The 13293-nt window shown below is 38.3% G+C and overlaps 1 protein-coding gene across 1 annotated transcript; it reads right to left on the reverse strand.

The window, feature by feature from the left end:
• Positions 1-8489: 8489 nt before the first annotated feature.
• LOC110677186 (neutral alpha-glucosidase AB-like) lies at positions 8490-11392 on the reverse strand. The gene is made up of 3 exons (XM_021848072.1): positions 11223-11392; positions 8833-11160; positions 8490-8774 (listed from the first exon to the last, which is right to left on the reverse strand). Exons 1-3 carry the CDS (start codon positions 11336-11338, stop codon positions 8573-8575), a joined length of 2646 nt encoding a protein of 881 aa, XP_021703764.1. The 5' UTR covers positions 11339-11392; the 3' UTR covers positions 8490-8572.
• Positions 11393-13293: the final 1901 nt, after the last annotated feature.

Genomic DNA, 13293 nt, shown 5'->3' on the forward strand with positions numbered 1-13293 from the left:
TAATTGTTCATTAAGTTCAGCTTTCCAATCGATTATGATTATCATTTCAATGGAAATCATCAATAACAGCAATAATAATCGTAAGGCACACAATGAAATTTGTAGGCATTCATAATGTTCAACTATTTTTTCAATTATGAATCCCATTTCAATGGTATGAAATCCATATTAGCCTTTTGATATTGTTTTTTTATAGATTTTTCAAGGCTTCATAAGGGAGAATTTATGAAGTTCGTTAATTGATTTGCCTGAGTGTACGTTAGGGCTCATTCATTTATTTCATAACGCTGAAATTAGCCATTTTGGACACCCACCCACCCCCTTGTAACGCCTTTTGTATGAATGTTATTATATTTTTGTATGGGCCGTAACATCGCTGGGACACCCACCCACCCCCTCTAGCGTTATGAAATTTGTTAATGGGCCCTTAACAACTGAGCCATAATCCAGTTTCATAATTTTTCGTGCCCTGGAACTATTTTTAAAAGAAGTTTGAATTTAGTATGGAAATCACGTTTGAATCACCCCTCGGCAAATTTCACTTCGGTACGAACTGTCATTATGCAAATTGAAATGTCATTGAGTCAACGGAATGAAAACTTTTTTAATCATTTACTATATCAAAAATAAGATATTAAAGCGCAATAATAACGTGTTACACTCAGAAAATTATGCTTTTTCGATGAAGCTACAAAAAACTGTGAATTTTTCATCACTAAACAACCCAATTTCGTTCGTTGCAATATCTTTTGGTTGGCTTCGTTTTAATTGGGCTCCCGTTCGGTGGGCTGTAGCCCACTTAAAACGAAGTCAAACGTCGCTTTTTGATATAAAGCTTGATTTATCAATGTTGGTAGCCCTGAATTTCTATTATATTTGATATTTTGACAGCTGAAAACTCAGCCCGATTAGTGAAAGTCTTTCACTAGTAGTGGTAAGCTCCATCGAAGTTAATACGCCAATCGCGTATTATCCTCGATTTTACCATAGTAAAATCGAGGATAATACGCGATTGGCGTATTAACTTCGATGGAGCTTACCACCATAGGTGGGCTACCGGCACAGAACAGATAGCAAAGATGACAACAAAAACAGCTGCCAAAATTAACGCGAACACTAGCGCACCTGGTGGCGGCGGGCAAGCTTTTCACACTGTGAATTTTTCTAAAAATGTGCAGAATTAGACAAGAAAACTCGTCTAAATCTTTTTTAGATATTTACTCAAAGGTTATTGAAAAAAAAGGTAGTCTCCAGAAAGAGTGGAAATATTTTCATTGTCTGCACAGTGGGCCTGGCCATTTTAATGTCTGTATCACATCACCGATATGCTGCAAATATTAATACTGACAAGAAAACATACGAACAAACTTCAGGTATTTCCAGGATGCTTTTCATAATTGGCTGTGCAAGCACTTAGAAAAGAATATGATAGAAATATTTTCATTGAACCCATGATGACCATGAAATTTTAATCGCAATTCAGACATAACTTAAATTTTACTTAGCTAAAAATTCACGATTTTTTACACACATTTTTTTAGTTACCGCAATTTTAAAATATTTTGAAAGGAACAGTTTTACAGAAAAAAGTTATTTTACAACCCAAATTTATAATAATTGGTATATTGCTCTTAATTAGTTCATTTAAGAATGATTGCTTATTCAAAATATTGTCATTTTTGCCTAAATCTGAGTTTTGTGATAACTCAAAAGTTTGATTATGAAATGCTAGTGATATCCAATTGAGCAAGTTTAAAATTATTTACAAGCTGCGGTGAATATTTCAGGTCAAACGAAGCACTAAAATCCTGGATCCAATTAATCTCGATAACATCCCTCCAAGTTTTTTGCATCTTTTTTCTACGATCAGCATAAAAAATAAATGATAGGTGGCTTAAACGCTTGATGTGTTCCTAATTCCAGAGTTTTTTAAATGCTTTCAGAGGATTTTTAACAAAAAAAATTCTCTATATCAGATATTATCATTTCTTATTCACCTTTTTTAACTTATAGAGCTATTATACGACTGTTACAGTGAAAATATTCTTTATGTGTTCAAATTTTAAGGAAATAATTTTACAAATTGAGATGATAAGTTTAATAATAATACGTCATTAGGGGGTTCAATCCTTAATGGAAGAAACTTTTAAGTCTGATGAATCCTAAAAAAATCAGTATCACACAAAACATCTATCTAAGGAAAAAAACGTCGTAATAAACATTAATATTTTTTAACTTTTAAGCATATTTTTCAACCAAGTTTTAACCTTATTAAATATTGTGACATTTATATTTTTTAACTCATTAAATGTTGCTGAAAAATAGTTACTTTTATGAAATCAAGGATTTTATATATATATTAATTTTAGAAGTATGTGATTATGTCGGATTAGTTGGGTATCTACACCGCGTTTATTCGTCATCTCACGCACAAGTGCAGTTAAGACACCTAATCGATCCGAGGTAATTCCGCACTTCGACCCGCACTATTTAAGAAATTCGTAAGAATAAAAGACCAAAAAATAGTGTAAATATCATCAAATAAAGAAACAACAACTAAGAAATTAACTTATTTTTTCTGCTTTTGTAGAATGCGACTCTGATGAACACTGTAATTCGGTAATCGTTTCTCCTCCTCAAACGTCAGCCATTGTATTCTTGCTGGATATCGGATCTGATGCGCTATACAACGTGCCATGTCGGGCATTACATCTAAGGACTAGGAGATAAATCTTTTTCATGCATTCCAAACTGTGGTGGCAAAGCAGAGTAGAATTGTATTAATTCAATTCAAGGAAACTAAATAACATAACACTGCGATAAATTAATCAACCTTGCACTCGTCTAAAAATTTGAACATTAGACGGAGGTTTCTGCTTCATTTACATCATAGTAATCCTTTGGTGGGGAGCAATAAACAAAACTCGATACATTGGAATTGAATATTGAGTTCGTTCACAAATTTCACAACGCCGAAAATTACCATTTCCGACACCCACCCACCCTCTTGTAACGTTTTTGTATGAAAAATGTATGAGCAGTAACATCTTAACGACACCCACCCACCCCCTCCAGCTTTATGAAGTTTGTGAAAAGGTCCATTGAATAATTTCAACCGTATCCTTCACGAGAGTGTTAGTGCGATCGTGTTGGAAGAGTCGTTGCGTGAAGGCGTTTTTGTTGAAAAAAATCAAGCTTGTCAAGCAAAAACTGTGTGCCGCAACATGTAGAAGAACTTTATGTTTGACATCTATTTATTGCTTTAAACGGTGGACGAAAAGGGTGCACATGATTGAAATTAACGTGTTTTTTTCGATATAAGTATGATTTGAACTTCACAAATTGATTCACAGTGCAAAAAGGTGGCGTGGGAGGTTAGTATTTGTTTTTTTTTTTCAAGTCTAAAACTCCAGTCGCACATAAAGGATATTATCAGTTACCACATCATTTAGCTAAGACATCCCCAAAGATATCCAAAAGAACGTCAAAAGCCAAAACAACGGAAAAATCTTCAAGTTTGCAGTTTAAAGCGTGTCGCGCTTTTGTTGACAAATGTTTTGATTAGGTGCACTGCAAGCTTGCAAGGCTTACGTGCTGGCGAATCAACGGTGTTGACATAACGTCAAACAAATTATACGAGCGAGGCAGATCATTTTAGACGAAATTAACGTCAATATCCTGCACTGTAAAATCCAGTGGGGCAAACAGTGTTTTATTCGCCTACTCTTTTCCACATTTTTTTGTACTCTAGATGAAAAATACTTTTTGTTCTAAGATAGCTATCTGTTCTGTGCTACCGGTTTAGTGCAACAAACGAAAGTTGACTGTATATAGAACGTATAGGTATATGTGCGTTTCGTGACGATTTGCGTTCCAGATGCTTTAGTCTGGAGCATGTTCACCAGCTGTTAGTCGTTCCAACTAACGGGTCGGATTCGTTAGATGCAAGGCACACGGTTAAATAATTAAATACTAAAAGGCTTAAAGCTTATACTAAAACCATATTCGGTCTATTCACCCCATGGAATGAATATAACTAAATTATACTCCCCATAGTATAAACGATTTTTATGAATCATAAAGCATAATTACGCAATATTATTTAGCTATCATGATTTTTTGTTTACATTCAAACCCAATGGCCGGCCTGGAATATAACAATTAAATGAAGGAAATCAAACTAGTTGATAAAAATATAACATTTATTTCGTCAAAAACACATGCACCGCGTGACGGATTACCTCTAGCAGTCTGCTACACGCAAACTCATAGATGCCATCTCGTTCTGTCACTAATGCCGTCCGGTAAAATCCTGTAGACTACCGTCGTTACTCCATCTGAACACGTACGGAACCGGTTGTGGAAAGCGTCGAACAACGGCATCCACACAGTCATACGGCCAGATAGAATGTCCACCGGTATCCATCGTTTCACCACGGAACGACCACTTCATTCCAATGAATTACTCCGCTCTCTCCGGTCACTTTATGGCAAAGCTTTTTCGATTTCGGTTGACTGAAAAATCTCGACGTGGTCAGCGAGGAATAGACCTTATGTTTCCCAGTCAGGCTGTTCTGCCATTTTTCGTTATGGATCCTCGAGGCATCTGAATTTTCCAACACGATTCAGGCACACGGTTAGGTGGCTGAAATTTATAAATTTTTTGTTACTATTTCTTTATAAACCTATTGGTTGTAGTTTTTATTACTTACTTTAGGATATTATAGGTCTGAATTATCAATCTATTAATCTTAACTCCAACGAATCCAAGAAAAAACTCACATTGAAAGTTGCCACGTTATTTTCTCGATGCCAAAGTTTGCAGCTGAAACTAAAAAAGAAAAATCGCCAAGTTCCAAGTATAGCACACAACAGTCAAAATGTACAGAAAATAATAATTTTCAAAAATGCATGGTAAAGCATAAAACATATGTTGATGATGCATACTTCATACGCTGAGCAATGTATAAAATTAAAAAATGCAACAGATGTGTTATATTCCTAAATAGTATTTCCAGAGTTCTCAGTGGCAGACGTGTTTCAACCAACGAATTCCCGCTGCATATGGAGATTCCAATGCGATGGTAGTTAGACGTCAAAGTTAGTATGACATCTTCTCCTGACATTCAAGTGCTTTTTAGTTGGATTTTTTTTTCAACCAGCGAACATATATCGAGTCACAGACAAACAGACGTAACACTGACGAAATTTCCATCGACCATTCATTTAACGATCATTTCAAATTCACTATGTTACAAATCTCACAACCAGAGGCACGTGCATCGTTTTTCTTTGCATTTGACGTTTCACACTACCGCCATCTTCCGGTCTTGTTGCACGAAACACATTTTCGTACAACATGCTCACAAGATGATGATGGTTTTGAAGAAATTCTTCTAAGTGGTACGTCTGTTTGTCAGTGATCGAGTCATTCCATGTAGCGGGCCTCCAACGAGCGAATCCCCACTGTACTACAGCTGGGTCGTCCGTATATGGTTGCTTACAAGTAATGTTTAATTATTAAACGCTCAGTTAACCTTTTTTTTTTTTATAAAATCAATCATTGAAATGTTTCATATCATTTGGAAGCCAGTATTTTCTGTTTGTAGATATGATAAACTTATTTTTCTTTCTGGTGTTATGTCCCAACTAGAGACACAGCCCTGCTTCTCAGCTTCATGTTCTTATGAGCACTTCCACAGCTGTTAATTCTGTTGGGAAAAGTTCGGGGAAGCATATCGGTAAAACTATTTCTTGAAGTACTGCTTTTTGACACACTCAAAACTAAAAATATACTCATTAAATTTCGCATTTGTTACAAGTTTGTTTTACTACTTACGAATTTAGTCTTTGAATTACAAATTCAGCCTTCGAACGTTCCAACACAGAAAAACAGACGTAACACTTGAAAGAATTTCTTCAAAATCCATCGCCCAGTTTACACCATCATCATCTGGTGAGCATTATGTACGGAAAGGTGTTTCGTACAACAAAACCGGCAGATGGCGGTAGTGTGAAACGTCAAAGGCAAAGAAAAACTATGCACCCGCCTCTGGTTGTGAGTTTTGTACATATCGAGTTTGAAATGATCGTTAAATGAGAGATCGATGGGTGTTACGTCTGTTTGTCTGTGGTTCCAATCTCCCTACAATGTATACCCTGAATTGACACTGAATAATCAGTATAAGCATTGGGTTGTATATTACGGCAAGTAACTCACGGTATGTAACAAATTGTGCGCTATTTCATTTAATCCTTTGTTGACTGGCGAAAATCCAAGTAAATCATTTATTCCATTTTTGATCTGTTCAGTTGACTTATACAGGGCACTCTCGCTAATTTGAACGGCAAACCATCGGGGTTCATTTTTAATTTAAACATATCGTCTCCTTAGAAAAGTGTTTCTGGATACCTCTTCACTGTTTTGTTTTGATTCTGCGTTCCGTTTCATTTTACTCCGTTTTATGAGCTAAATGACATTTGAACCATTTCTCGCATAACTTATGATCTCGCCCTAAAAGCCATTGGTAACCATGTGTGTAGCCAGGCGTTGCAGAATTCGCTCTCATTTGAGAATGAAGCACGATCAAAGCAAGCAAAGAAAAACATCCCATCTGTTGCGGTCCACGATCGTCATTGTATCGCAAGGTGTAACAAGTCTGATAAATGGAAGCAGCGAGCGAGAGCCCCAACGAGAGAGCGATGATAAAATCCATTTTTCTCGCTTGTTTACCGTTGGGGATAGGTGTTTTTCTTTACTGGCACGATAAACACTCCACGAACTTCCAATAGCAACAGTGTCCCCCAGGCTTGGAGCATGTTTAGAGGGGTTGTATCATGCACTACTATCCCCCCAATCTGATCAAACTTGTAGCAGTATACGATAAACAGTCTCTCATAATGTGCAGCATGTTATGATAGTTACAGAGAGCGATACGTGAGAGATTCTCTCAATTTTCTCAGGATTCAATCCCTGTGTGTAGCTCATTGTTTCTGAGCATTTGTTTGGATTTACACGTTGTTCAATAACTCTATGGTGAAGAAAGGATCATTATCTACCTACCAGTGATGTTGATTTGGATGTTTATTCCTTCACTTGCTCAGAAACAACGAGCTACACACATGGTAACCAATGGCTTTTAGGGCGTTATCTCAGAGTATGCGAGATTTGTAATCGAACGATGTGCAAATTAGCGAGGTACAAATTAAAAAGTGTTTAGATTAAAAGTGGTCAAACCAACGAGGGTACCCGGTAGTCACTTGAGAGACCTTTCAAGACGACTTCAAACGTTCAGTTTTGTCGTCATAAGTAAAAAATGTTTGCTTCTACTCTTCTAGATGTTTGAGAAAGAGTTCGCAATCTTTAAGAGTTTTCGACAATACGCGACAGTCTCCTTTCTTTGCGATTTGGAAGGAGACCTTGATTCCCCTAATGGAGTTCAAGAACATCTGCCTAAAACCCCCAAATTCGGAACAACTGACCACGATAGGCGGCACTCTGCTTCCTCACTTGAATCAAAGAGCCTGGGCTAGAAACTGATTCTATTTGGTGTTCGAAAAATTTGTCTAGACTCCTAGAGCATCGAACTGATTGCTCATTTCGATGCAATTATCACAGACAAACAGACGTCACACTCTCATCATTGTCCATCGACCACATTTTTAACGGTCGATTCAAAGATATGGTAGGTGGCTAATCCACATCTCGCAGCGCTTGCATCGTTTTTGTTCGTGTATGACGTTTACACACTACCGCCATCTGTTGGCCTGTCGGCCAAACACACCGATTTTAGCATTGGGCGTACATGTCCTCGTGACTATGATTTTGATCCAGATTTGTTCTAAGTGTTACGTCTGTTTGTCTGTGCAATTATCAACATTATCCATTTCACCTTTGGAAGAAAGCGCTCATTCCGGGAGAAACGTCCTTTCTTCCATTCTTGCCACGTTTAGTGACAGCACGGGTGGTGGATTGGCCACCTACGGCCGTTAAAAAGGTGGTCGATGGACATCGGTGAGAGTTTGACGTCTGTTTGTCTGTGGTGACAGTTTCAAGGCCCCAATTTTTGGAAGGAAGTTGTGAATTCAGAGATTCACCCTTCCTTTTGTTTGTAGTTGCAACCATGTTTAGTGAATAAACGAAAGAAGACGTGGCATCCTAAAGGCCCAAATGCAATGATAGCGGAACGGCAACGGAAAGCGGAACCGGTTCGCCAGCATGAATCAAACCATCTCGACTGACCCATCAACGAATGAAAGTGGACCTACACCAAATCCACAAGCATGTTGTAGTTCATGCTGGCGAACCGGTTCCGCTTTCCGTTCCCGTTCCGCTATCATTGTGGGCCTTTGAGGTTTTTTTTCCAATACGATGTCCAAGAAGGATTACCACCGCTATCTTTCGCTAACGGGTCCAACGAAAAATCGAAGGCACGCGTTCTTACAAGGATCGTAAACGGATCAATAGTAGAAAAAATAGTACTGAAAAGTACTGTTTCAGTAGCACTGACAAGTACTGTTTATTTTTATTTTAGCACATAAATTCGATTCATCAGAAAGTTCGATATACAGTTCAAGAAAACTCTATCCACCAATCGGTGCCCATCTCAAGCTGTAGATTTTCCATCATTACGATGTTTCCAGTGGCAACTACATCAGATATGCGAACGTACTGTTGCCGCGAAACCTTCACGGTCGAAATTTCCTCGGAAAGACCCAAGATAGTTACTGATTCAATCGTAGCTCCAGATTTAAATGTCGATTTATCAATGTTTCTGAAAAAGAAGATTGTTATCATGGAAACAATATGTTGAGAGAAATGTGTCATAAAACCTAGGCATGAGTTTATTGTTTCTAAACTCAAATTGTGTGAGCATATAACTTCCATGACGGTACGCCATACTTTCTTCATCATCGATGTACAATGTTCCTTTTGCACGACCCTTGTCGTTTAATGCAACTATCAGAGCGTAAGGGTCCTGTCTCATGAGCATGCTTGACTTACGAGCAATTCTTTTTATTGGAATAACTGTGCCTCCCCTTTGAAAGACCGGAATTTTGAGTTCATCAACCATCACCGTTACGAACCCAGCATGATTAAATATATGATGATTATCGATGTCATACCATACATCAGATGTCCCATCTTTCTTCACTGGGAAATAGACGGAAACATTTGTCTGACCAGGATAGAGAGTGGGAGCTACAAGTAACTGATCTCCAAGAAGATATTGGTTTTCAATTTTAAATGTGACTGGATCATTTGGATATTGGGCAAGCATTGGACGCATTATCGGAGCTCCATCACGCTCGTGTTCATAAAACAAGGTGTACCAGAAAGGCAGCAACCGGTAACGCTTTTGGATGGCATCTCTAGTTGCTACTTGTACGTTTTCAGGCCACATCCAGGGTTCTCGACGAGGCGTATCCATATGAGCATGGCCGCGGAAAAATGGTTGGAAGGCCGCCAATTGATACCAACGAGATATCAATTCTCCACTGGGATGTTCGAAAAATCCTCCTACGTCTGCTCCAACGAAGCTTATTCCGGATACCGATAGTGACAAACACATTTTTATCGATGCTCGCAGATGTTCCCATGTAGCTGTGTTATCTCCCGTCCAAACTGCAGAGTATCTCTGGGATCCAGCGAAAAATGCCCTGGTCAGCACGAATGGCCTGTAAAGACCTTCATTTCTTTGCATGAGTCCATCATAGGTTGCCATAGTATGATAAAAGCCAAAAATGTTATGCACATCCCTATGTTCCCAGCCACCGTAATGCAAATTATCTTTTGGCATTGTAACTTCTACACTGTTGAATACTGACGGTTCATTCATATCGTTCCATATACCTATTTCGCGGGTTGATAATTTAAAATTGTCAAGCAAATACTGATTAGCGTAGTACTGACGAGCTTGAGGATTTAAGAAATCCGTGTAACTTGAAAGCCCTGGCCAACAATCACCTTCGAAATTTTCGCCATTTTTGTTTTTCACGTAGTAATCACTCGAAACGCAATCTTGATGGAAAAAGTAGTTCTCGTCTACTTTTACATGTGGATCAATTATCATAGTCAGATGTCGGCCATTCAACGTCAGGTTGTTAATCAGCTCCAAGGGGTTTGGGAAGTTTGTCGAATCCCACGTGAAGTAACGCTTTCCATCAGTGTACTCAATGTCCAGCCAAATGCAATCCAACGGAATATTGTACTCTTCAAATTTTCTATCAATTAGGGCCACATCCGATTCATTGTCATAGTTCCAACGACTTTGGTGATAACCAAGGGCGAACATCTGTGGCAGTGGTGCGGTTCCGGTTAGGAATGTGTATTGCCGGAATGTATCAATCGGCGAAGGACCCAACATCACAAATGCATCAATGATTCCACTTTCAGAGAAGATATTCACATAGGTATCATTCACATAAGAAACGTCAACCCACGTTTCAGCCGAGTTTTTCCAGTACACTCCTGATGTCCCAGAAGATCCATGTCCATAAACTACAGGAATCGACCCATATAGAGCCATTTTGCTGTTTACTTCATATTCAAACACATCCAGATTATATAAACGGTAGGGGTCGCTCGCTTCATGGATTGTTTCCTTTAAAATAAAATCATCAGCATGCTCCGGAATTCCGAACATTACTGCAGCATGATGAAATGTGAAATCCATCCCCAACGATTCCGGTCCTCTGGGTTTACTATCAACGAAACCGTTAAATTCTTCCTCCCACTCACCTTCCTTTGGAAGAGAAGGTTTTTGCCTTGAATGCAAGAACTTAAGCATTCCTTTGGCATTAGAAGAAACCATGAGTGTGTCATGGTCATAAAAATCGATCTTGAACGGTTTCACCTGAATCTCTGCTCTTTTGGTATTGTCCCGGATGGTAATTGCATGTTTTGAACTTTCTATTAATACACCACGAGGCTTCAACTCATTCACCAAGGCGTCAGTCACTCGATAACGATCTCTAAGTGGATATTTTTCATTGATTTCAAAATGAAAGATATTCTCATGAACCGAACTGAAGCTTAGAGTATACCAGTAATTGTTCGCGGTATCATGCATATCCATGGTCACTACATTGTGACGTATATCGATTGAGTTGTTGTCCACTACAAAAGCGCTGTCTTGAGGCTCGAACTGACGATTTCGACTGAAAAGAATAGGACATATTGTTTTCAAATCATTTTTAAAAATTAAGATATTGATACCGACCGACAAAATCCACTTTGAGCGCATGTTTTAAACACACTGTGATCAACAGCCAGTACTCCATTTAGGAGTAGTAAAACTACGAAACTGTTCGAAAACTTAAACCGCCCGGTAGCCATTATGGCTGAGAAGACTTTATGCAAATTGATGCCGATTGTCGATCGCTCAGAGATTTATATTTGGAAACGTATGCCTAGATAGCGAATGTATATGGGAAATTTTATTCATCTGCGCTTATCAGTTCGGGTAAAATGATAAATATTATCTTATTGAATATTTGAATAAACACATTCTACGGAGCATCGGTTACGAGATGGCATAAATAATAATAGCTGAAACCTAACAGATACGCAAGCTGGAAATAGATCAGGATGGTGTAATAAAGATATAGGAGTGTTATGTCTGGTGATATGCGATCATTTTTTATTAGACATAAACACGATCGTTGATCAAGTGGCTGTAACAATTCTCGAAAAACCAGCAGAATAAAACGCGGTGTTTAATGCACGGTAGCCATGATAACTAACTTTATTTCATGATAGACAATAATATCATAATAGACTGGCGGACTCAACCTAACTATAGCTAGCTATGGAATATGCCCTGTGGTTATGACAGCGCTGATTAAATATGATCAATATTATTACACGCCTCTTTTTTTTTACTTATTGTTAGTGGTTGGGAAGTCGTACACTCGCGACTGACTCGAGGTTAAAACAGATAAAAAGGATAAGGATTTGGGTTTAATTTAGTTAGTCGGTTTTTTTGGAAAAACAAGTTAGTTAACACGTCCATTCACCATACATTTCTGGAGGTTTTACAATACGACCACTTCGCGTACGAGTTTCCGATGATTGTTGTAAGTCTTGACCGGCATTTTCATTAGTTCGCTCATTTTCTTCATCTGAATTACCTCCTTCTGAAGCCGTATCATAATATGATGAGTTCGTGACAAATTCTTGCGATTCCGCTGATACTAGTGTTTGTTCATTATTATCTGTAGCTTGCAAGGTTTCACGTGTAATAGCCGATTTAACATTAGAATTGTTATGATTGTTTTTCGAAAGGCTTTCTTCAAACAACATGTCACTTGTATTGACGACATTATTGTTAGTTTTTGATATAAAACGACGATTTCTTCGGAAATGATTGTCGAAGTTATCTACCACAATGTACGACCTCTCATTCACTTTTCTAACAACCTTGCCATAGTGCCATTCTTTTCCGTTTTTCTTAAACATCACTCTTTCACCCTCATTCAGAACTGGCAAAGGCTTTGCATGATGGTCATAATACTTCTTTTGGTTATAACGCTTTTTATCAATTTGATCATCCACCAAAGGTTTATTGATTTGACCAGCATGCAAAAGTTTTGCATCCACGGGCAGTTTAGTTTTCAGCAAACGACCAAAAAAAATATCTGCTGGAGACATTTTCATACTAGCGATAGGAGTATTGTTGTACTCCAATAGTCTGTACTGAAACATGGGCAACTCTCCTACTTCAAGACAACGTTTCAAAAGGTTTTTCGCGATAGCCACACCTTTTTCAGCCAAACCATTACTTTGGGGGTACCTCGGACTCGAAAATACAAAACGGAAATTACATTCATCTGCATATTTATCGCACTCTTCAGAATTGAACGGGACATTATCACATCTGATTTCAGTAGGATAACCGTAGCGACAGAAAATCTTGTCAAGAGCCTTAACCACCTGGCTTGCAGACTTATCCTTCAACAATTCAGCGCATAGCAGACCGGAATAAGAATCGATCAAGGCAATATAACTATTACCACCATATTCAAAAATATCCACCGACACCTTCTGGAAAGGATATTCAGCTTTTCTATCCTGAACTAGGGGCTCTTTCTGATTGTTGCGCTTTAAAACTTCACACGTTGGGCAATCTTTCACCGTTTCAATTATATCCTGTGTCATACCAGGCCAATAAACATGAACTCGCGCACGTGCGAGTGTTTTCTCTATTCCCATGTGAGGAGCATGTAACCAATTACACATTGTACGTTGGAGATCTGTCGGAATCACTAGACGATGATCTTTAAAAAGTAGGT

Source organism: Aedes aegypti, chromosome 1 (genome assembly GCF_002204515.2).
Source record: "Aedes aegypti strain LVP_AGWG chromosome 1, AaegL5.0 Primary Assembly, whole genome shotgun sequence".
In the NCBI taxonomy this organism is placed as follows: domain Eukaryota; kingdom Metazoa; phylum Arthropoda; class Insecta; order Diptera; family Culicidae; genus Aedes; species Aedes aegypti.

Bases quoted from the DNA above. Each gene is read 5' to 3' on its own strand.
- LOC110677186 (XM_021848072.1), bottom strand. From the start codon at position 11,338: ATGGCTACCGGGCGGTTTAAGTTTTCGAACAGTTTCGTAGTTTTACTA. The intron at 11,161-11,222 runs GTCGGTATCAAT...TATTCTTTTCAG, and splicing joins GCTCAAAGTGGATTTTGTCG to TCGAAATCGTCAGTTCGAGC. The intron at 8,775-8,832 runs GTTTTATGACAC...CTTCTTTTTCAG, and splicing joins AACAATAAACTCATGCCTAG to AAACATTGATAAATCGACAT.